Source organism: Procambarus clarkii, chromosome 14 (genome assembly GCF_040958095.1).
Source record: "Procambarus clarkii isolate CNS0578487 chromosome 14, FALCON_Pclarkii_2.0, whole genome shotgun sequence".
NCBI lineage: Eukaryota > Metazoa > Arthropoda > Malacostraca > Decapoda > Cambaridae > Procambarus > Procambarus clarkii.
The window spans coordinates 49152654-49176264 of record NC_091163.1 but is presented as its reverse complement, the minus strand read 5'-3'; the positions used below and the strand labels follow the sequence as shown (position 1 = coordinate 49176264).

The 23611-nt window shown below is 45.6% G+C and overlaps 1 protein-coding gene across 1 annotated transcript in view; it reads right to left on the bottom strand.

Annotated features, from left to right (window-relative positions):
* The window catches only part of LOC123749156 (uncharacterized), a 546434-nt gene that overhangs the window by 518061 nt on the left and 4762 nt on the right, over window positions 1-23611 (bottom strand). The window contains exon 2 of the mRNA XM_069324597.1: window positions 10110-10180. Coding sequence (XP_069180698.1) covers window positions 10110-10115 — 6 coding nt within the window. The 5' untranslated portion in view covers window positions 10116-10180. The remainder of the gene's footprint in view (window positions 1-10109; window positions 10181-23611) is intronic.

The following is a 23611-nucleotide window of genomic DNA, read 5'->3' as shown; positions in this document are numbered from 1 at the left end:
GAAACTCATACAAAAGATTACATGGATGGTGAAATCTGGATTCCAAATTATAATTTATATAGATGTGATAGAAAAACTAGGTCAAATGGAGGAATAGGTCTGTATATTAAAGAAGACCTGGTATGCACAGAACTACTAAACTCAACTAATGAGGTGGTAGAGGTACAGTACTTGGAATTAAGGTAGAGAAACTAAAACTAATTATTTTAATATATAAACCGCCAGATACAACGGTTGAGGAATTCACAGAACAGAGGCACAAAATAGAGAACATACTTGACAACCTAGCAAACCCAGCTCCAGATATTATCTTCCTTGGGGATTTCAATTTACCGAGTCTAAGATGGAGAATAGCAAACACAAATATCATAGCAGGGAATGACCCGGGAAATAACCAACCACAGGTCAGAGAACTTTTGAGATTCTGTGACAAATTCTCGCTCAATCAACAGATTACAGAACCAACTAGGAACGAAAACACACTAGACTTGTTATTCACAAACAATGATGAACTAATCAGAGACATCACAATCTCAGATACTTCATACTCAGACCATAAGCTCATTGAAACTAGCATAAATAATGGTAGTAGGTCTAAAAGACCCAACAAGCGAGAAGGAATATTCAATCAATTCAATTTCAACAATAAGAGGATTGACTGGGAAAAAATAAATGTAGACCTTGCAACCATTCAATGGGAGACGGTCTTAAGCGACAAAACTCCCACACAGGGAATAGCTCAACTGACAGCTGGAGCTTGCAAGGTCTGCTTGAAGCACGTGCCTGTGAGTAGGGGCAGAAAGAGGACCACTCTAGAAAGAGAACGCAGACGACTGTACAGAAGGAAAAAAATAAAGGAAATGCTTCGGCAGACACAACCATCACAAGTAAGGAAAACAAGCCTAAGCAGGGAGATCGAAGAAATAAAACAAACGTTGAAGCGATCATATGAGTCGAAGGAAATGGAATTGGAACAGAAAGCTATACAAGAGATAAGGAAAAATCCGAAATATTTTTTCACATACGCAAAATCAAAATCCAAAACCTCGACCAGTATTGGACCGTTAATTACAAGTGAAGGTACGTACACAGAGGACAACAAAGAGATTAGTGAAATTCTAAGAAGCCAGTATGAGGCTATGTTTAGCACACCAATAAACAACATGAAAGTTGATGACCCAGACAGCTTCTTTATGAATGACATTCAAGCTGCAGATAATATAACGGGCATTACCACAAACTCGGAAGACTTTGAAAGAGAAATTGACAATATGCCTATGCACTCAGCTCCTGGGCCTGACTCATGGAATTCAATATTCATAAAGAAATGTAAAGTAACAGTAGCGAGAGCACTCAGCGTAATATGGAGAAAGAGCCTGGATACAGGGAAGATACCAGCAGCACTTAAATCTGCAGATATAGCTCCGTTGCACAAGGGGGTAGTAAAGCCTTGGCAAAAAATTATAGGCTAGTTGCACTAACATCACACATAATAAAAGTGTTTGAAAGAGTGATTAGGAATCAAATTTCTAGTTTTATGGAAAACAATGAATTGCACAATCCAGGACAACATGGATTTAGAGTGGGAAGATCATGTCTGTCACAGTTACTCAACCACTATGACAAAATCACAGAAGCCCTAGAAGAAAAGCAAAATGCAGATGTTGTATACACAGACTTTGCAAAGGTGTTCGACAAATGTGACTATGGGGTGATAGCTCACAAAATGAGGTCAATGGGAATAACTGGAAAAGTAGGACGCTGGATACTCAATTTCCTGTCGAACAGAACACAGAGTAACAGTCAATCAGATAAAATCGAGTCCAAGCAATGTTAAAAGCTCTGTACCTCAAGGTACAGTCCTTGCACCGCTACTGTTCCTTATTCTCATATCTGATATTGACAAAAATACACGTCACAGCTTCGTGTCGTCCTTTGCAGATGACACAAAAATCAGCATGAAAATTACCTCTGCTGAAGACATTGAAAAACTACAAGCAGATGTCAACAAAGTTTTCGATTGGGCAACAGAAAATAACATGATGTTTAACAGTGATAAATTTCAGGTACTCAGGTACGGCAAAAATGAGGATCTGAAACATAATACAGGGTACAAAACACAATCGAATCTTCCCATAGTAGAAAAACATCATGTCAAGGATTTGGGAATAATGATGTCCGACGATCTAACGTTTAGGGAGCATAACCAAGCAAATATCGCGTCAGCCAGAAAAATGATCGGATGGATTACGAGAACTTTCAAATCCAGGGATCCCATCACAATGGTTGTACTCTTCAAGTCAGTTGTGTTGTCCCATCTCGAGTACTGCTCAGTACTCACTTCCCCCTTTAGAGCAGGAGAGATTGCTGAAATAGAGGGAATACAGAAAACATATACGGCACGTATAGACGAGATAAAACACCTAAATTATTGAGATCGTCTCAAAGCTCTCCAAATGTATTCTCTAGAAAGGAGACGAGAGAGATACCAAATAATATACACATGGAAAATACTGGAGGGTCACGTCCCAAATCTACACAGTAAAATAACAACGTACTGGAGTGAACGATATGGAAGAAAATGCAAGATTGAACCAGTGAAGAGCAGAGGTCCCATAGGCACAATCAGAGAACACTGTATAAACATCAGGGGTCCGCGGTTGTTCAACGTCCTCCCAGCGACTATAAGAAATATTGCCGGAACAACCGTGGACATCTTCAAGAGAAAACTGGACGGTTTTCTAAGAGAAGTTCCGGATCAGCCGGGCTGTGGTGGGTACGTGGCCCTGCGGGCCGCTTCAAGCAACAGCCTGGTGGACCAAACTCTCACAAGTCAAGCCTGGCCTCAGGCTGGGCTTGGGGAGTAGAAGAACACCCAGAACCCCATCAACCAGGTATCAATGACTTCTCCTCCTTGGTAATGTATGTTTTCTTTGGCAATCTTTTCCAGAATAGCCCTGTCTCGTCACAATTAAACACTTGTTGTGGTAGGTATGCCTCACTCTGCACAAAATCTTTAAATTCGCCAATGAATCTTCCAGCCGCTGGTTTGTCTGAGCTGGCAGCCTCCCCATGCCTAACAACACTATGAATTCCACTTCTTTTTCTAAAATTCTCAAACCATCCCCTGCTCGCATTAAAGTCTTTCACTTCTGCATCACTCGTTCTAGGGTTTTCTTCAAAAGGTCTTCATGCAATTTTCTTGCCTTTTCACAAATGATGGCCTCCTAAACGCTATCACCCGCTAACTCCTTATTGTGTATCCAAATTAATAATAACTGTTTGACATCTTCAAGTGTTTGTGTTCTATGTTTTGTGATTATTGATACGCCTTTTGCCACTTTAGCACCCATAATGTCCTTTTTCTTAGCCAGTATGGTGGATATCGTTGAGTGGGATTTGTTGTATTGACAAGCCAATTCAACAACCCGCACACCATCTTCATATTTACGAATGATCTCTTGTTTCTGATCTATGGTCATCCTTACATGGGATCTCATATGTTGAGCCTTACCACTGACTTTCCTGGGACTCATGCCATGATATATAATAATTACTTTAATTAATTTAATGTTCAAAATGCAAAAAATCACCACAAACGCGGAATTTCTTATAGGCGCGATCGTCACTAAGTGGGCAGCTGTAGTAAACTGAGGCAGGTCGGAACGCGTGACCGGGAACCACACGCTCAGTCGACCCGAACATGTACCAACAAATATTGTTAGTCAACAACACCATCGTATGTCGAGTCGCATTTTTCGATGAAATTTACATCGTAACTCGAAATTATCGTAACTCGAAATTATCGTAAGTCGGGGTAATCGTAAGTCGAGGTGCCACTGTATATCCATATCAGCCATAATAGCTCCAGGAAGCCGACAAAGGCTCCCCCAAGAGAAGCACAAAAACAATTAAATTCTTCACAAAGAATTCAGACATGATCATCACTAAGCCACTAAGCAGGAGACACTGGTAAACCAGGAACCACGCGCTCGGTCGACCTATACGTGTATCAACAAACTTGCCAAGCGAGGCAGAGCTCGTATACCGAGTCAAATTTTTTTGAAGAAACTGAGCTCATAAGCCGAAATATTAGTAAAGAAGGGCATTCGTCAACCGAGGTTCCACTGTACTGTACAGTGCATCCTCACTCTTAACGAACCTTGCTCTAACGAATTCCCAGCTGGTTTGAATAAATTGCATTCGGTACTAAATGTTCAGTGGAATATACAAATATTCATCTGTGTTGTTCTACTGATGGTGTTGACCTAGACTGGCACGGCAAGGCTGGTGAGAGAATTGTGTACTGTACACACTCTCCACATCGACCACTTCAATATCCGTATCACTAGTGTCAGACACCTGTACAGTATTAGATCTTTTTCCAGATTCGAGTTATCAATATCATTGGCATGGTCATCTCCAAGCAATATGCCCTGCATTTCAACATTGGAGTGTTTTCTCAACATGGCCGAATGGGGACTGGGAGCTCAATGTGGATGTGTCCGACATGCGTTGCTACAGTAAAAAACCAGCGTTGAATGTAATGAAACGTCATTTTCTGGGTGAGTCCCAGAGGCTCCCCGGAGCTATCCATGGCTGATATGGATACCCTAACTATTTTGCATCAGTCGATGTGGGTGGAGTTCTAGGCCTACTGGGGACCACGAGCCAGAACCTGGCCCCCTCAGAGAGGCACGGGGAGCAATGGCCCATAGAAATGCATATGTGATTTGGAACTTTCTATATCTGCCATTGACCGGGACAGGCACCCAGAAAGGTGAGCGCCACAAAACAAACCCCTATTCTGGTTAACAACAAAAATCGACAAACGAGTGGACAGAACTCCCCCAGGAAAACGAACTAACAAGCATGACGTCACACGAGCCGCGCCGCATGTCTGCGTAGCTCCCCCCTCCCCGGGAGGGGGAAGGGGGAGCCCCAGACCCCCGCACCGGCGATCCCCGCCCCAGTTTTGAGGCTGGATATCAAAACCGCGAAAAAAACGCCGACCGGAGGGCGGGAGGGTGCCGGGGAGCCTCCGGGACTCACCCAGAAAATGGCGTTTCATTACATTCAACGCTGGTTTTCTGGGGGGAGCCCCTATGGCTCCCCGGAGCTACTTCACCAAAGACTACCTAAGAAAACAAGGGGACATACCCCGGAGGCGGTCGGTGAACCACTCCACAACACGAAGTCGAGACGACAACTCAAGGACCCCTCCGGAAAGCAGCAGGCACATCATTCACCAGAAAAGGGAGAACGGCCACAGACGAAGAAACCTATGACCACGACCATAGGAGCCAAAAACCACTGTGCCTGAGAAGAGCATGAAGCTCTGCCACACGACCCCCAGAGGCCAATGCCAACATAAAAAGAGAGCCGAGGCAAAGCAAACCTGACCCCAAGGAGCCACAACCACCATGGAGAAGAAAAACAGGAGAGCACCCTGTCCAAAGACAGGACGGCACAGGCAGTACATAAGCAGGCCGGAGGTGAAACAATGCACGAGACAGCCTGCAAAACGGCGCAGAAGGCACATCGATACTGAAAGCTAGCAGCAGAAACCAAGGTGCCAGTCCCAGGAACGGCTCCAAGCGCCTCTACATCCTCCGCAAGCCAATCCTATGACAGCCCCAGGAGGGAAAAGAAAACGCAGGACCAAAACCAAAATGCCACAAGCGTGCAAGTCCACCGCCACAAGTGCAGCTGACAGGGAAGGAACCCGCATAAGGAGCCGCCCCGCACCAACATCCCGCCGAAGGGCAGGAGCGAAAAGACTCATTAAGAGGAGCAAAATCGCCCCCAGGAAAACAAGTAGCACCGAGATAGCGCAAAGAGAAGAGATATGCACAAAATAACAAGAAGGCCAAACACCCAGAAGCTGCCAGGAATAGGACCCACAAGCTCTAGAAAGGACCGGAGGGAAGTAGCAAAACCGTCCTGAACCTTCGAGAACAAAAAGAAGCAAACACAAAGGACGAAGGCACAAAAACCCCGTCGCACCCGAGACCAAAAGTCATGCAGAAACCCCAAGAAGAGGGGGACATGACGGAGAAGGCCCGTCTCGGAAAAAAGGGGCGAAGACCGTAGAAAAGCACCCACCTACAGGACGGAAACAATGGGCATAATGGACAAGGAAACCGAGCCCAGGGAGGGGCCGATGCCCACAAAGCACGTGCGAAGAGGGGGAACGGAAAAACCCCACACCACAAAACCGCAAGCCCCCGCCCAGAGGGGTAGAAATACCCCGGCGGGGACCAACGGGGCCTGAGGCCCCTCACGTGAGCCCCACCCCAGCCCCGGGAACCCCCCCTGCAGGCCCCGGGGCCGAGCTGTCCCCTCAAAGCCCCAGCGTCAAGAAAAACCCCGGGGCAGCCGGGAAAAACACTAAGGAAGGAAGCCCACTTGGCTCTGGAACTTGAACCGAAACCGGAGGATAGGCGAGGGGCGAGATGAAGACCCCAAGCTCATCCCCAGCCAGCACAACGAGGCGAGGACAAACCAGAGAATCCAAGGAACATGGAAAAAACAGGCCCGGCACAGCAAGACCAGCAAGGAGGGAGGGCCCCAGAGGGAGCACGGAAGAGCCGAACATAATGCCACAACCAACCCTGACACACAGCTGCAGTACCAAAACCGCAGCAAAACGTCACCACACTCCCCGAGGAAGCAACAGAAGATAGATAAATCGTACATGAGTGGCACACAAGGGGACACAGGCGGAAACCGAGCACCCAACTGAGCCACAGGGTCGGTAGAAGAAATGTGTGCAGTGTAACCGGCAATCGAAGGAACACATTAGGCAGTCCAACTTGGCCTGACCCCATACACAGCCCCAAGAGCAGAGACGAGAGCGCCCATGAAGCACAGAATCCACTCAATAGGCAAACGACAGGGGAGAGGCGGAACCAAAGAGCCAGAACCCAATCCTGCAAGCACAAGGAGGCGAGCACAAAACACCCTTGACACAGGAAAACGTACCACCGAACAGGCACCCCCACCGTTGCACTGCAGAACAAGGTGGAGGCGGGGTCCCGAACTCCAGCAAGGTTAGACAAGCATAGGAGAGGGGCAGGAGTACAGGCAGGAGCCGCCTCGGAAGGGACATGAGGCTACCCGCAGACACCCGTGAACCGAGGAAGAAATCAGGTGGAGAGAACAAGAGCTGCCCAGTATGGGCTAATAGCCCTGCAGTAGGCACAGTAGGCCGAAAACCTCCGGAAGACGGAACCGAAGAAACCACAGGGACACGGAACCGAACCCGGGGAGGAGCAGAACCCAAGCCCAAATCGTACGCAGAGGGGGGAAAGAAAACCCCACTCCTCGCAACAGTAAGCCCCACTCAGATGGACGGAAATCCAGGCGGGGCGCAATGGAGCCCAAGGCCCCCATGGCCGCTCCTCCCCAACCCCAGGAGCCTCTACACCAGGCCCCGGGGCCGAGTCGACCTCCAAAGCCCCGGCCCCACAAGAAAAAGCCGGGGTAGCCGAGAGAGCTGGAAGAGAAGGGGCTCACTGGTCAGACCCCGGAGCATCGGCCGGAGGAACAAACTCGAATGCCTCCGCAGCTACCCCGGACGGGGCAACCCCCGAAACTGCCCAAGTCTCAGAACCTCTAACCCCGCCCCGACCCCAAAGCCTGCAGATGCATAGGGGCCGGAAGCAGGAGGGGGAAAAACAAGGGGGGCGTGGAAGAACCAAGGCTGAAGTGACCAAAACCTCCAAGTCTGGGTCCGTACACAAGCGGGGCAGCATCGGGGCGTCCGGGGAAGCGACAAACCTGAGCGCGTTGCAACATCCTACCCAGCAACGAGCGAGCTGCCTGCACCCATGGGAATTCATCAGCAGACTGGGTGAATGGAGTCACGAACAAGCAACAAAGCTCACAGGACTCAGGGTCGAATGTGTCACCGACCCAACAGGCAGCATGATGGAGGCAAAAACAAGGAGAGTCACCCTGAGACAAAGGGACAGAGCAACCCTCAACTCGCACAAAGTGAGAGGGGACCCAAGGGTCTCCACTATCGGACCCGAGAGCCCCCACGGGGTTTCCCAGGGCCCCTAGACTGGGTCTGCTAAGGGTTATCCCAGGCAGGAGGCAGGACACTGCTAACCGGCGCCCCAAACTACCAAGCAAACTGCTAAAGCTGAACCCACGGGACGTGTCCACCCATGAGGGCGAAGCAGGGGGTGCCACCACACAAACGAACCTAATATAAGGGGGGGGGGGGAACACAAGGCAGACCCCCCTACCAGGCAAAAACAAATATAAAAGAAAAACCACACAAGCGGACAATGTACCCAGAGGGAACAGAGCCGGCCGCTGTCATAGGTGAAAACTAGCTACGCAGTACCCTGCGCCCCACCAGTGCTATAACTACCACTTACCCCAAGGTAAACAAGGGAGTAAAACCCCCAAACACTCGGGGCGGCCAAACGCCAAGCAGCGAAAAGCCAACAGAGGTAGACCCAAGGTGACTTGTGGAAGGCAACCCCAAGCCCCAAGGGCGGTACTTACAGGGCACTCGGGGAGGGTGACCCTAAGCACATGCAGCCCGAGTACCTGAGAATACTACTCCCAGCTCACACGACCACCGTAAGAGCAGCACTGAAAACAAATCACAGCACTAAGACAAGACCGGAGCTGGAGCCACACAACCGTGCATTATCCCATCAGCCGAGGAACTGGGGCGGGGATCGTCGGCGCGGGGGTCTGGGGCTCCCCCTTCCCCCTCCCAGGAAGGGGGGAAGCTGCGCAGACATGCGGCGCAGCTCGTGTGACGTCATGCTTGTTAATTCGTTTTCCTGGGGGAGTTCTGTCAACTCGTTTGTCGATTATTGTTGTTAACCAGAATAGGGGTTTGTTTTGTGGCGCTTACCTTTCTGGGTGCCTGTCCCGGTCAATGGCAGATATAGAATGCTCCAAATCACATGTGCATTTCTATGGGCCATTGCTCCCCGTGCCTCTCTGAGGGGGCCAGGTTCTGGCTTGTGGTCCTCGGTAGGCCTAGAACTCCACCCACATTGACTGATGCAAAATAGTTAGGGTATCCATATCAGCCATGGATAGCTCCGGGGAGCCGTAGGGGCTTCCCCCAGAAAATGAGTCTGCCCACGGCTGTGGGGCATGCTGGGAATATTTTTCAAACTGGTGGATGCTCATTGGAAGCCTCAGTCCTCCATCTTGTACCCAAGTTTTGAATCCTACAATATATCTACGAGTGCATTAAGGGGTTATGCGCACCCCCGATTGAGTGCATTAAGGCACTATGTGCAGTTCAGAGGGTTAATACACTCAACATAACTAGTTAATATCACCATGATTAATACACTCACCATCACTGGGTGATAACAATAATACACTCACCATCACTGGGTGATAACAATAATATGCTCACCATCACTGGGTGATAACAATAATACACTCACCATCACTGGGTGATAACAATAATACACTCACCATCACAGGGTGATAACAATAATACACTCACCATCACTGGGTGATAACAATAATACACTCGCCATCACTGGGTGATAACAATAATACACTCACCATCACTGGGTGATAACAATAATACACTCACCATCACAGGGTAATGACACCATGATTAATACACTTGCTAGCACTGGTTAATGACAATATGATTAATACACTCACCATCACTGGTTAATGACAATATGATTAATACACTCACCATCACTGGTTAATGACAACACCATGATTAATACACTCACCATCACTGGTTAATAACACCATGATTAATACACTCACCATCACTGGTTAATAACACCATGATTAATACACTCACCATCACTGGTTAATAACACCATGATTAATACACTCACCATCACTGGTTAATGACAACACCATGATTAATACATTCACCATTACTGGTTAATGACATCAAGATTAATACTCACCATCATTAGTTAATAACATTATAATAAATACACTCACCATCACTAGTTATTGAAAACATAATAAATACAGTCATTATCACTAGTTACTGTAAACATCATGATTAATATGCTCACCATAACTGGTTAATGACATCAACATGACACACACACTCACCTCTTGTACAGTAAGAATAAAATTGTCCTTACCATCATTAATGGGCAGAAGTTGTGTTTGCTATCGTCCTTGGTAGCCGAGCAGAGACTGGAAGCCGTATTACCTATTAGGCGAAATAAAACATTTAAGGTTTCTATAACTAAATTTTCCCATCAAAACATAATAAATGTTTAGAAAAATGTAATCATTTTGTTTATGTATTATGGTAAGAGCAGGTTCTATATTGGTACGGAGTACCAGAAGCATCAAGAGTAAGTATGGGCCAATAGGCCCTTTGCAGTTACTTCCATTCTTCCCTCTCATTTATCCAATTAATACCCAATGTTCCGTGTTCTGTCTTGTGTTGGTCAAAAGTTTGTTCACCCTCATACAAAACTGTTGCAACATATCACCTCACCCAAATGCCAGTATATAAGACAAGCTGTTTAATTAGGCATGTATTATGTTTCAGATCCTCATTTTTACCGTACCCGAGTACCTGAAATTTATCACTGTTAAACATCATGTTATTTTCTGCTGCTCAATCGAAAACTTTGTTGACATCTGCTTGTAGTTTTTCAATGTCTTCAGCAGAGGTAATTTTCATGCTGATTTTTGTGTCATCTGCAAAGGACAACACGAAGCTGTGACGTGTATTTTTGTCTATATCAGATATGAGAATAAGGAACAGTAGCAGTGCAAGGACTGTACCTTGAGGTACAGAGCTTTTAACATCGCTTGGACTCGATTTTATCTGATTGACTGTTACTCTTTGTGTTCTGTTCGACAGGAAATTGAGTATCCAGCGTCCTACTTTTCCAGTTATTCTCATTGATCAGAGACTTCTTTTAACAATATAAGAAGAGAAAATAATTGTTTGGAAAGAATTTATTTTCTGTGCACCAAGGGGTTGTCATATTTTAATGCAGAACAGTACAGTGGTTAAACAAAACATGCTGTTCGATTAGACCATTTCAGCAGCCCATTATCCATTTCAGTAATTTTCCTTGTATTCCCAGCTCAGCAAGCTGTTCTACCATGATTTCCCTGTTTGCTGTATCAAAAGCTGCTGCTAGGTTGATGAAGACGGCTTGAGGGGAAGCTTCAATCTGAGCGAAGTAGTCAGGAAAACAGTGTTGTGTCCTGAGCCCCAGGCATAAATCCAAACAGTTGGGGAGACAGGTGCCCCTGTATACGATATGTGAGTCGGTTAAGGACAATGTGTTCAAGCACTTTACAAACACATGATGTTAGAGATATGGGCCTATAATTATCTGAGTGTGGTTTGGGGATATGAACAATAACACTCTTTGTCCAAGCATCAGGTAATACTCATTCACTTAACCCTTAAGCTGCAAAACACGTCATATGACTTTTGAGTAACTTACGCAAAAGTGCGCATCACGTCACATGACGTAATGAAGTACCGCGCAAGATTTGAATAGCCAGTGGGGGGTAGTGGGGGCCCCCCATACGGTGCCTAGGGGCTATAGTAAACAGCCGCCATTTTGAAAAAATCCAGCTCCGCCACCAACGCGTGGAAAGCCTCAGTTACCTAGAAGTCACCATGGTGAGCGCACGGCCAAATGCCTCCCGGGCACACACCGCTCAATCACTTACTCAAGAGTTAAGTGAATTATAACTAGTGAATTATTTTCTGATGGTGAGGAATGTGATATTGATAACTCTGACATTGATAAGCACTACACACAATTGACCGATGATAGTAGCACAGAGTGAATTTGAGATACAGCCTCCTCCCATGGCGGGGCCTACACGCTCACCAGTACCTCCTCGCCCAGTGTCTACTCCAATTCGTGCACGACCACACAGTTCTTGTACTTATTTAGAGTATGAGGATTTTTGGGCGACGAGTCAGAGGAAGGTGACACTTTTTCTGGTTTTAATGAGGTGGATTCAGAACATAGTGTTACCATGCCTGTCGCTAGTGCCAGTGGTGTTACCAAGCGAGATTTTGTCGCGTCAGCAGCGTCTCACCCAGCCAAGCGCCACCGCATGGCACCACATGAGGAACCAAGACCCTCATGTTCACGTGATATTACCTCATGTTCACATAGCACCCGTACTTTGCATAGACAGGCTTCAGCTCCTGGTACATGGTGTGCAACGATTCTTCGCCGTCGTGCCGGTGTTTCGTCTCGCAGGACACAAGGTGTACTTGTGTGGAGTGATGGTATTACAAACCTTTTCCCTGATACTGGCAAGGACATGTGTGAAATAGACTATTTTACAGCATTTAATGATGAGACGCTCATGGAATATATTGTACACCAAACGAACCTTCATGCAGCTTATCTCATTGGAAAAATATAACAGAATTTTCACGATTACAGCATTGGAAAAACACCACTGTAGGTGAAATGTATTTATTTTTGGCACTATGTATGTTGATGAAACATTGTGTAAAACATATTATCTCAGATTATTGGAGCAAAGACCAGACTGTTCCAACACCTTAGTTCGGGAAATATATGTCCCAAGACAGGTTTCAGATACTCCTCAGGTGTCTTCAGTTTGCAAGTAATGAAGACCAGACAGAGATTGATAGACTTTGGAGAGTCAGGCATATTATGAATGAAGTGATTGGAAAGCACAGATATTTCAACGTACCAGCACAGAAGCTGGTGATTGACGAATCCCTTGTGCTTTTCAAAGGACGTGTTGGGTTCAAGCAGTATATTCCCTCCAAACGCAACAGATTTGGATTGAAATTCGTTGTTCTTTGTGACTGTGAAACAAGATACGTGTTACACATGATTCTGTATTCTATTAGCAATGTAGACATTCCCGGTAACGACCAACATGGTTTCTCAGGTAGTGTGGTAAAGTCACTGATGGCACCATGGATGAACAAGGGCCACATTTTATACACAGATAACTACTATACAAGTCCCTTGCTAGCTAAGTTCTTGATTGAAAATAGAACTGGAGTGTGTGGCACAGTAAAGTCAAGAAGACGAGAAATGCCAGTGTTTGACAATAATCTTGAAGTTGGTGACTGCCAGCTAAGAAAAAGTGATCAAATACTCTCAGTTAGGTGGAAAGACGAGAGAAGTGAACTTGCTGACAACCGTTTATGATGGTACAATGGTGAACAGTGGCAAGGTGAACCGAGTAACAAAACAACCAGTATATAAGCCAGATTGTCTTCTTGACTATAATATCAACATGCGTTTGGTTGATAAACGTGACATGATGGTGGGCGCTGTCGAGTGTGTTAGGAAAACATTGAAGTGGATGAGAAAAATGTTTTTCCATCTGGTTGACGTAAGCATGCTGAACAGCTACAATATGTATCTGGTGAAAACTGGACGTAAACCAAGTTTCCGTTTTACACTTGTGACAAAGTTACTAACAAAGTTTGGCAAAGAAATTCTTGGCATACAAAGACCCCATCATGAACCCAGTGTTGCAACATGCTGCTACACCCAGGCTCACTTACACGGAGGCCTTTTAAGCACACAGACTAAAACATTTGCCACCTGCTGGAAAGCGTGCATATAGACCAACGTGATTGCATAGTTTGTAGAACAAAAAGAAAAAAAAAGAGAGACCACAGAACCATAAACTAGTGCAAATATGGTGTGAAGTGTGTGCAGTCCCGTTGTGTGCTGTCAACTGCTTCAACGATTACCACTATCTCCAAGACTTCTAAATGTGCAATGATGTTGCAAAAACCTGTAAATAGTGAGTGGATGTGTGTAAATATAATAATGAAAAATGTGAATACATACAAGGCGTAATTGAAAACATTTGTGTGCACATTATTGTGACACTATTAATCAGGTGTATACTTAATGTATGCAAGTTGCATTATAATTCAACATCAAGTAATATTATATGCAACACAATAAGTGAAAAAGTAGAGTTGAGTATAGTCTTTACTTAGCCAGGTCTCTGTTAAAATAATAAATGATAGTTTAGTACCTAATGCTGTGAGTAGTGCATTTATATCATCAATTTTTTTACCAAGTGATCTGACATTTTGGTTGAAAACTAATAGGCAAGTGTTATTTTGGAGGGTTTTTTTTTTGTGCAAAGTTTGGTGTGTAATAGGTGCAGTAGTGATGATCAATATGGTGGTTATTGTAGATGTGTGAGAGCAGATTTAGTTGAGGATCAATATCAGCTTGCATGTAGATGCAATGGAGTCAAGATACAATAAGGCAAGCAATTACACAACACTAAAATACTATATCTGCTGTAAATATCAAATAACTATAACAAAAACACACACAAAAAAGTCAAATAAAGATCACTGTAGTTAGACAAGAAGGATACACAAGTAAAAACAAAAATCAATAAAGATTGACAAGAATAATGTTCAATAACAATATGGAATTAATGAAGACAAAAAAATTACAAGCTTAATCTTAATTAATTAATACTGACTTAAATAATCATAAAGTAATATAATTTTAATGATAATTAACTATAATTAGCTTAGTTATGATCCTATAATTAATATATACTTAAGAAAAATATGACCTATATTAATTAAATCCAATAAGTGAACAATATAAATCAAAATACCATTAAATTTAAAGATAACAGAGTAAGATAATACATTTGAGTAAGATTTTACTAAGATACTGAGGTAGATGCTTACATAAGTACATGGAGACTTTACTGAGATGTTAGGAACTTTTATGGATGAGAGAGCATTATTTAACCAATAGAGTGAAAGACAGCACCTTGGACAAGGTTAGGCCAGGTTAGGCTCAGACACTCATGAGATATTTTCAGTATTGGCATTGGAAAGATTCTGGTTTTCAGATATGCCACAGTCATTAAAGGTCAGTAGTTGTTGGTCACACTTTATTTCATATCTTCTTCCTGCTCTTTCCTTCTTTACAATGATCGTTCCATTCCTAGTGTAGCACTGCTTAATAACACCTGGGTTTTGTTGGTGAATTTGACGCAGTCTGTAGAGGAGGGATCCATGCTGCTTGGTAAGGCACTCATTTATATAGAGGTTGGTTTTTTGTTTTGCAGCTGTTTGTATGAGGTCATACTTAGCAGCCTGATTTGCAAGTTTGATGAGCATTCACGTAATGCTGTGGGGACTGTTTTAATCTTTTCTAACAGCCGATTTGATATCAACGTAGACTTTGATCTTTAAAATAATTAAGGGCGTGAGCTACATTACAGCAGTTCTCACATTGTAGTTCCTCTGGTAGATCCGCAGAGCTAATGATCAGAGAGTCGTGAAATTGTTGTTGTTCTAAGGCGTCTTCAGAGGCCGCCTGGTGCATCTGGAGATTTATTTATTTTTCCAGCTTTTGAAGGATGTCGCTTTATCCTGGTTGCATTTCCCCTGGTCATAATCTTATTTATTTGCTCCATTGTGTCACTTGTGAATTGCTTGATTGTTGGTCATCGAAGATTAAAGGAGGCGGACATAGTTTGTTGTTGATGGGAGACCGTGGCTTGGAGGGGCCTCAATTGCTTCCGAGGAAACTAGATTGAAACTACACAATCTACACTAAATTGTGTAGGTTCTTCAGCTATTTGTTGTCCCGCAATGGTTTGAAATTTATACAGGGAGGCATAGATTGAGTGAATTCCACAGCTTGAGTTTTGAGTTGAGTCGTTGGCAGCAGCTGGGAGAGAGGGTTGGTAACGCCAGATGCTGTGTTTACCAACACTGGCGATGATCCCAGTGTTGCCGTTGTTTCATTTGGGTCTCTTGGTAACAAGTTGAATGGGCGAGAGGCACCTCTACCTTGCCTGTTGCCAGGTTTGGACATGTTTACGGTGGTAGATACTTGGTAATGTTTACAGAGGTAGATACGTGGAGATTGGTAGTGGAGGTGGGTTAAGAATATGGTGTACGCCTGGCAGCAGGGTCATACATAAACAGGCACAATGAATATTTGTTATTTATGGTTGATTACTGTTGAAGTTTCCTGTCAGTTATGGCATATTAAGTCTCCATGCACTTATCTCTTGCTAGACAGCAGTTAGGCAATGTAGTGTTGGGTGGAGACAAAATTAACCCAAATTTTCTGCCACAGTGCCAGTGTCTTTTGCCTGCATTCCCGCATAGTTATCTGGAAGAGGAAAGAATACAACCCTCTTCCCCACCCTTTCTGTTGAAGGAATAGAGGTATGAAGAAACCCCAGAACTGGTTGATACCTGGTTGGTTGATATCTGGTTGATGGGGTTCTGGGAGTTCTACTCCCCAAGCCCGGCCCGAGGCCAGGCTTGACTTGTGAGAGTTTGGTCCACTAGGCTGTTGCTTGCAGCGACCCGCAGGCCCACATATCCACCACAGTTTGGTTGGTTCGGCACTCCTTGGAGAAAATTATCTAGTTTTCTCTTGAAGGTGTCCACGGTTGTTCCGGCAATATTTCTTATGCTCACTGGGAGGATGTTGAACAACCGTGGACCTCTGATGTTTATACAGTGTTCTCTGATTGTGCCTATGGCACCCCTGCTCTTCACTGGTTCTATTCTGCATTTTCTTCCAAAATGAAGAATCTTCATTTTGAATCAAAATTAAAATCTTCCAAAAAACTGAAGACAAAACTCACAAGAAAAACACAGAAACCACAATGGTACCCCCAGCACCAGGCCAGGAACCACAATAGGACCCCAGCACTGGGCCAGGCACCACGATGGGACCCCAGCACCGGGCCAGGCACCATGATGGGACCCCAGCACCGGGCCAGGCACCACGATGGGACCCCAACACCGGGCTAGGAACCATGATGGGACCCCAGCACCGGGCCAGGCACCTGAGCCAGGCCATCCACCCAAAATGGGATGAGACACAAACTCCAGAAACCTGCTGTGAGCCATACCCAATTGTCTGAGTGTCAAACAAGAAAGCCCCTGAACCCCAGGATGCACTACACAAAATATCTTTGGATGGTTGCCAGTATATGGATAGTCACCAGTAACTGGACAATTGCCAGTGACCAGTCACCAATGTCTGGTTACTAGCATCTGGATGGTCACCAATATCTGGATGGTCACCAATATCTGGATGGTCACCATTATCTGGATGGTCACCAATATCTAGAGGGTCACCATTATCTAGAGGGTCACCAGTATCTAGAGGGTCACAGTATCTAGAGGGTCACAGTATCTAGAGGGTCACCAGTATCTAGAGGGTCACAGTATCTAGAGGGTCACCATTATCTAGAGGTCACAGTATCTAGAGGGTCACCAGTATCTAGAGGGTCACAGTATCTAGAGGGTCACCAGTATCTAGAGGGTCACAGTATCTAGAGGGTCACCAGTATCTAGAGGGTCACCATTATCTAGAGGGTCACAGTATCTAGAGGGTCACCAGTATCTAGAGGGGCACAGTATCTAGAGGGTCACAGTATCTAGAGGGTCACAGTATCTAGAGGGTCACCAGTATCTAGAGGGTCACAGTATCTAGAGGGTCACCAGTATCTAGAGGGTCACCAGTATCTAGAGGGTCACCATTATCTAGAGGGTCACCATTATCTAGAGGGTCACAGTATCTATAGGGTCACAGTATCTATAGGGTCACAGTATCTAGAGGGTCACAGTATCTAGAGGGTCACCAGTATCTAGAGGGTCACCAGTATCTAGAGGGTCACCATTATCTAGAGGGTCACCATTATCTAGAGGGTCACAGTATCTAGAGGGGTCACAGTATCTATAGGGTCACAGTATCTAGAGGGTCACAGTATCTAGAGGGTCACCAGTATCTAGAGGGTCACCAGTATCTAGAGGGTCACAGTATCTAGAGGGTCACCAGTATCTAGAGGGTCACAGTATCTAGAGGGTCACAGTATCTAGAGGGTCACAGTATCTAGAGGGTCACAGTATCTAGAGGGTCACCAGTATCTAGAGGGTCACAGTATCTAGAGGGTCACAGTATCTAGAGGGTCACCAGTATCTAGAGGGTCACCAGTATCTAGAGGGTCACAGTATCTAGAGGGTCACAGTATCTAGAGGGTCACCAGTATCTAGAGGGTCACAGTATCTAGAGGGGTCACAGTATCTATAGGGTCACAGTATCTAGAGGGTCACCAGTATCTAGAGGGTCACAGTATCTAGAGGGTCACAGTATCTAGAGGGGTCACAGTATCTAGAGGGTCACAGTATCTAGAGGGTCACCAGTATCTAGAGGGTCACCAGTATCTAGAGGGTCACAGTTATCTAGAGGGTCACCAGTATCTAGAGGGTCACCATTATCTAGAGGGTCACAGTATCTAGAGGGTCACAGTATCTAGAGGGTCACAGTATCTAGAGGGTCACAGTATCTAGAGGGTCACAGTATCTAGAGGGTCACCAGTATCTAGAGGGTCACCAGTATCTAGAGGGTCACCAGTATCTAGAGGGTCACCAGTATCTAGAGGGTCACAGTATCTAGAGGGTCACCAGTATCTAGAGGGTCACCAGTATCTAGAGGGTCACAGTATCTAGAGGGTCACAGTATCTAGAGGGTCACAGTATCTAGAGGGTCACAGTATCTAGAGGGTCACAGTATCTAGAGGGTCACCAGTATCTAGAGGGTCACAGTATCTAGAGGGTCACAGTATCTAGAGGGTCACCAGTATCTAGAGGGTCACCAGTATCTAGAGGGTCACAGTATCTAGAGGGTCACAGTATCTAGAGGGTCACCATTATCTAGAGGGTCACAGTATCTAGAGGGGTCACAGTATCTATAGGGTCACAGTATCTAGAGGGTCACAGTATCTAGAGGGTCACAGTATCTAGAGGGTCACCAGTATCTAGAGGGTCACCAGTATCTAGAGGGTCACCAGTATCTAGAGGATCACAGTATCTAGAGGGTCACCATTATCTAGAGGGTCACAGTATCTAGAGGGTCACAGTATCTAGAGGGTCACAGTATCTAGAGGGTCACCAGTATCTAGAGGGTCACCAGTATCTAGAGGGTCACAGTATCTAGAGGGTCACAGTATCTAGAGGGTCACAGTATCTAGAGGGTCACCAGTATCTAGAGGGTCACCAGTATCTAGAGGGTCACCAGTATCTAGAGGGTCACAGTATCTAGAGGGTCACAGTATCTAGAGGGTCACCAGTATCTAGAGGGTCACAGTATCTAGAGGGTCACAGTATCTAGAGGGTCACAGTATCTAGAGGGTCACAGTATCTAGAGGGTCACAGTATCTAGAGGGTCACCAGTATCTAGAGGGTCACCAGTATCTAGAGGGTCACAGTATCTAGAGGGTCACAGTATCTAGAGGGTCACCATTATCTAGAGGGTCACAGTATCTAGAGGGTCACAGTATCTAGAGGGTCACCAGTATCTAGAGGGTCACAGTATCTAGAGGGTCACAGTATCTAGAGGGTCACCAGTATCTAGAGGGTCACCAGTATCTAGAGGGTCACAGTATCTAGAGGGTCACAGTATCTAGAGGGTCACCAGTATCTAGAGGGTCACCAGTATCTAGAGGGTCACAGTATCTAGAGGGTCACAGTATCTAGAGGGTCACCAGTATCTAGAGGGTCACAGTATCTAGAGGGTCACAGTATCTAGAGGGTCACAGTATCTAGAGGGTCACAGTATCTAGAGGGTCACAGTATCTAGAGGGTCACCAGTATCTAGAGGGTCACCAGTATCTAGAGGGTCACCAGTATCTAGAGGGTCACAGTATCTAGAGGGTCACCATTATCTAGAGGGTCACAGTATCTAGAGGGTCACAGTATCTAGAGGGTCACCAGTATCTAGAGGGTCACCAGTATCTAGAGGGTCACAGTATCTAGAGGGTCACAGTATCTAGAGGGTCACAGTATCTAGAGGGTCACCAGTATCTAGAGGGTCACCAGTATCTAGAGGGTCACAGTATCTAGAGGGTCACAGTATCTAGAGGGTCACAGTATCTAGAGGGTCACAGTATCTAGAGGGTCACCATTATCTAGAGGGTCACAGTATCTAGAGGGTCACCATTATCTAGAGGGTCACAGTATCTAGAGGGTCACAGTATCTAGAGGGTCACAGTATCTAGAGGGTCACAGTATCTAGAGGGTCACAGTATCTAGAGGGTCACAGTATCTAGAGGGTCACCAGTATCTAGAGGGTCACGGTATCTAGAGGGTCACGGTATCTAGAGGGTCACGGTATCTAGAGGGTCACAGTATCTAGAGGGTCACAGTATCTAGAGGGTCACCAGTATCTAGAGGGTCACAGTATCTAGAGGGTCACAGTATCTAGAGGGTCACAGTATCTAGAGGGTCACAGTATCTAGAGGGTCACCAGTATCTAGAGGGTCACCAGTATCTAGAGGGTCACAGTATCTAGAGGGTCACAGTATCTAGAGGGTCACCAGCATCTAGAGGGTCACAGTATCTAGAGGGTCACAGTATCTAGAGGGTCACAGTATCTAGAGGGTCACAGTATCTAGAGGGTCACCAGTATCTAGAGGGTCACAGTATCTAGAGGGTCACCAGTATCTAGAGGGTCACCATTATCTAGAGGGTCACCAGTATCTAGAGGGTCACAGTATCTAGAGGGTCACCAGTATCTAGAGGGTCACAGTATCTAGAGGGTCACAGTATCTAGAGGGTCACAGTATCTAGAGGGTCACAGTATCTAGAGGGTCACCAGTATCTAGAGGGTCACAGTATCTAGAGGGTCACAGTATCTAGAGGGTCACAGTATCTAGAGGGTCACAGTATCTAGAGGGTCACAGTATCTAGAGGGTCACAGTATCTAGAGGGTCACAGTATCTAGAGGGTCACAGTATCTAGAGGGTCACCAGTATCTAGAGGGTCACCAGTATCTAGAGGGTCACAGTATCTAGAGGGTCACAGTATCTAGAGGGTCACAGTATCTAGAGGGTCACAGCATCTAGAGGGTCACCAGTATCTAGAGGGTCACAGTATCTAGAGGGTCACCATTATCTAGAGGGTCACCAGTATCTAGAGGGTCACAGTATCTAGAGGGTCACCAGTATCTAGAGGGTCACCAGTATCTAGAGGGTCACCAATATCTAGAGGGTCACAGTATCTAGGTCACCATTATCTAGAGGGTCACAGTATCTAGAGGGTCACCATTATCTAGAGGGTCACAGTATCTAGAGGGTCACCATTATCTAGAGGGTCACCAGTATCTAGAGGGTCACAGTATCTAGAGGGTCACCAGTATCTAGAGGGTCACCAGTATCTAGAGGGTCACCAGTATCTAGAGGGTCACAGTATCTAGAGGGTCACCAGTATCTAGAGGGTCACAGTATCTAGAGGGTCACAGTATCTAGAGGGTCACAGTATCTAGAGGGTCACCAGTATCTAGAGGGTCACAGTATCTAGAGGGTCACCAGTATCTAGAGGGTCACAGTATCTAGAGGGGTCACAGTATCTATAGGGTCACAGTATCTAGAGGGTCACAGTATCTAGAGGGTCACAGTATCTAGAGGGTCACCAGTATCTAGAGGGTCACAGTATCTAGAGGGTCACCAGTATCTAGAGGGTCACCAGTATCTAGAGGGTCACAGTATCTAGAGGGTCACCAGTATCTAGAGGGTCACAGTATCTAGAGGGGTCACAGTATCTAGAGGGTCACCAGTATCTAGAGGGTCACAGTATCTAGAGGGTCACCAGTATCTAGAGGGTCACCAGTATCTAGAGGGTCACAGTATCTAGAGGGTCACAGTATCTATAGGGTCACCAGTATCTATAGGGTCACCAGTATCTAGAGGGTCACCAGTATCTAGAGGGTCACAGTATCTAGAGGGTCACCAGTATCTAGAGGGTCACCAGTATCTAGAGGGTCACAGTATCTAGAGGGTCACAGTATCTAGAGGGGTCGTCAGTATCTGGACAGCTGCCAGTAACTGAACAGCTGCCAGTAACTGAACAGCTGCCAGTAACTGAACAGTTGCCAGTAACTAAACAGTTGCCAGTAACTAAACAGTTGCCAGTAACTAAACAGTTGCCAGTAACTGAACAGCTGCCAGTAACTGAACAGCTGCCAGTAACTGAACAGCTGCCAGTAACTAAACAGTTGCCAGTAACTGAACAGTTGCCAGTAACTAAACAGCTGCCAGTAACTAAACAGCTGCCAGTAACTAAACAGCTGCCAGTAACTGAACAGCTGCCAGTAACTGAACAGCTGCCAGTAACTGAACAGTTGCCAGTAACTAAACAGTTGCCAGTAACTAAACAGCTGCCAGTAACTAAACAGCTGCCAGTAACTAAACAGCTGCCAGTAACTGAACAGCTGCCAGTAACTAAACAGCTGCCAGTAACTGAACAGCTGCCAGTAACTGAACAGTTGCCAGTAACTGAACAGTTGCCAGTAACTGAACAGCTGCCAGTAACTGAACAGTTACCAGTAACTGAACAGCTGCCAGTAACTGAACAGCTGCCAGTAACTGAACAGTTGCCAGTAACTGAACAGCTGCCAGTAACTGAACAGCTGCCAGTAACTGAACAGTTGCCAGTAACTGAACAGTTGCCAGTATTTGAAAGATTGCCACAATTTGGACAGTCACCAGTCAATTGCCACAAGACAATTACCATATCTGAACAGGTCCCAGTATCCGGACAGTTGCCATATCTGGACAGGTGCTAGCATCTGAAAGGTTACCATTATCTGGACAGTCACCAGTAACCAGACAGTTGCCAGTAACTGGATGGTTGCCATTAACCAGTTTCCAGTAACTGGATGGTTGCCACTATCAGGACGGTTACCAGTAACTAGATGGTCACCAATATCCAGGTGGTTTCTAGTACCTGAATGGCCACCAATATCCAGATGGTTTCCAGTACCTGAATGGCCACCAATATCCAGATGGTTTCTAGTACCTGAATGGCCACAAATATCCAGATGGTTTCTAGTACCTGAATGGCCACCAATATCCAGATGGTTTCCAGTACCTGAATGGTCACCAATATCCAGATCGTTTCCAGTACCTGAATGGTCACCAATATCCAGACAGTTACCGCTACCCAGCCGCCAGCATCCGGACGGTCGCCAGTATTTGGATGGTCACCAATATCTGGAAGGTCATCAGTATTTGGATATTTGTCTGTATCTTTCTCGGTTAACCAGAAGAGGCAGTACCTCACTTTCCAGGTCGATGATTAGATCAATATAGTCCAAACACTAACAATTCGATAAGTCAATGTCCAAGCCCCAGCAATTCCATAGGCCTATGTCCATATGCCAACACTTGCATAGGCCTATGTAAGACTGGTGGAGCATACAGCACTCAAGTACTTATGGTGGATGATGAGAGTGCGAGGAACAAGGACCTAGACTCACGAAGCTCCATGTATTTCTTCGTCAGTAGGTTTGCTACGAAGGTTCCTAAGTGCCTGCTAAGAACGTGCCAAAGGGCAATTCAGAGAAGTAAACTTATGAAGATTTCTAAGCAGTTCACTTAGGTCTCGCTAGATGTCACTACGCTTTTAGTTTGACCAATCAGAGAGAAGGTAACATTTTTCATCTTACAGCTGTAGTCAATCACGACGCTGCCATATCAGAGCTTATCCGTGACCACTTGCGACATATTTACGTCAAATTTTCTTATAAAATTAGTATATTTCGAAGTAAAACAATGTTTTTTTCAACTTGTACAGCCA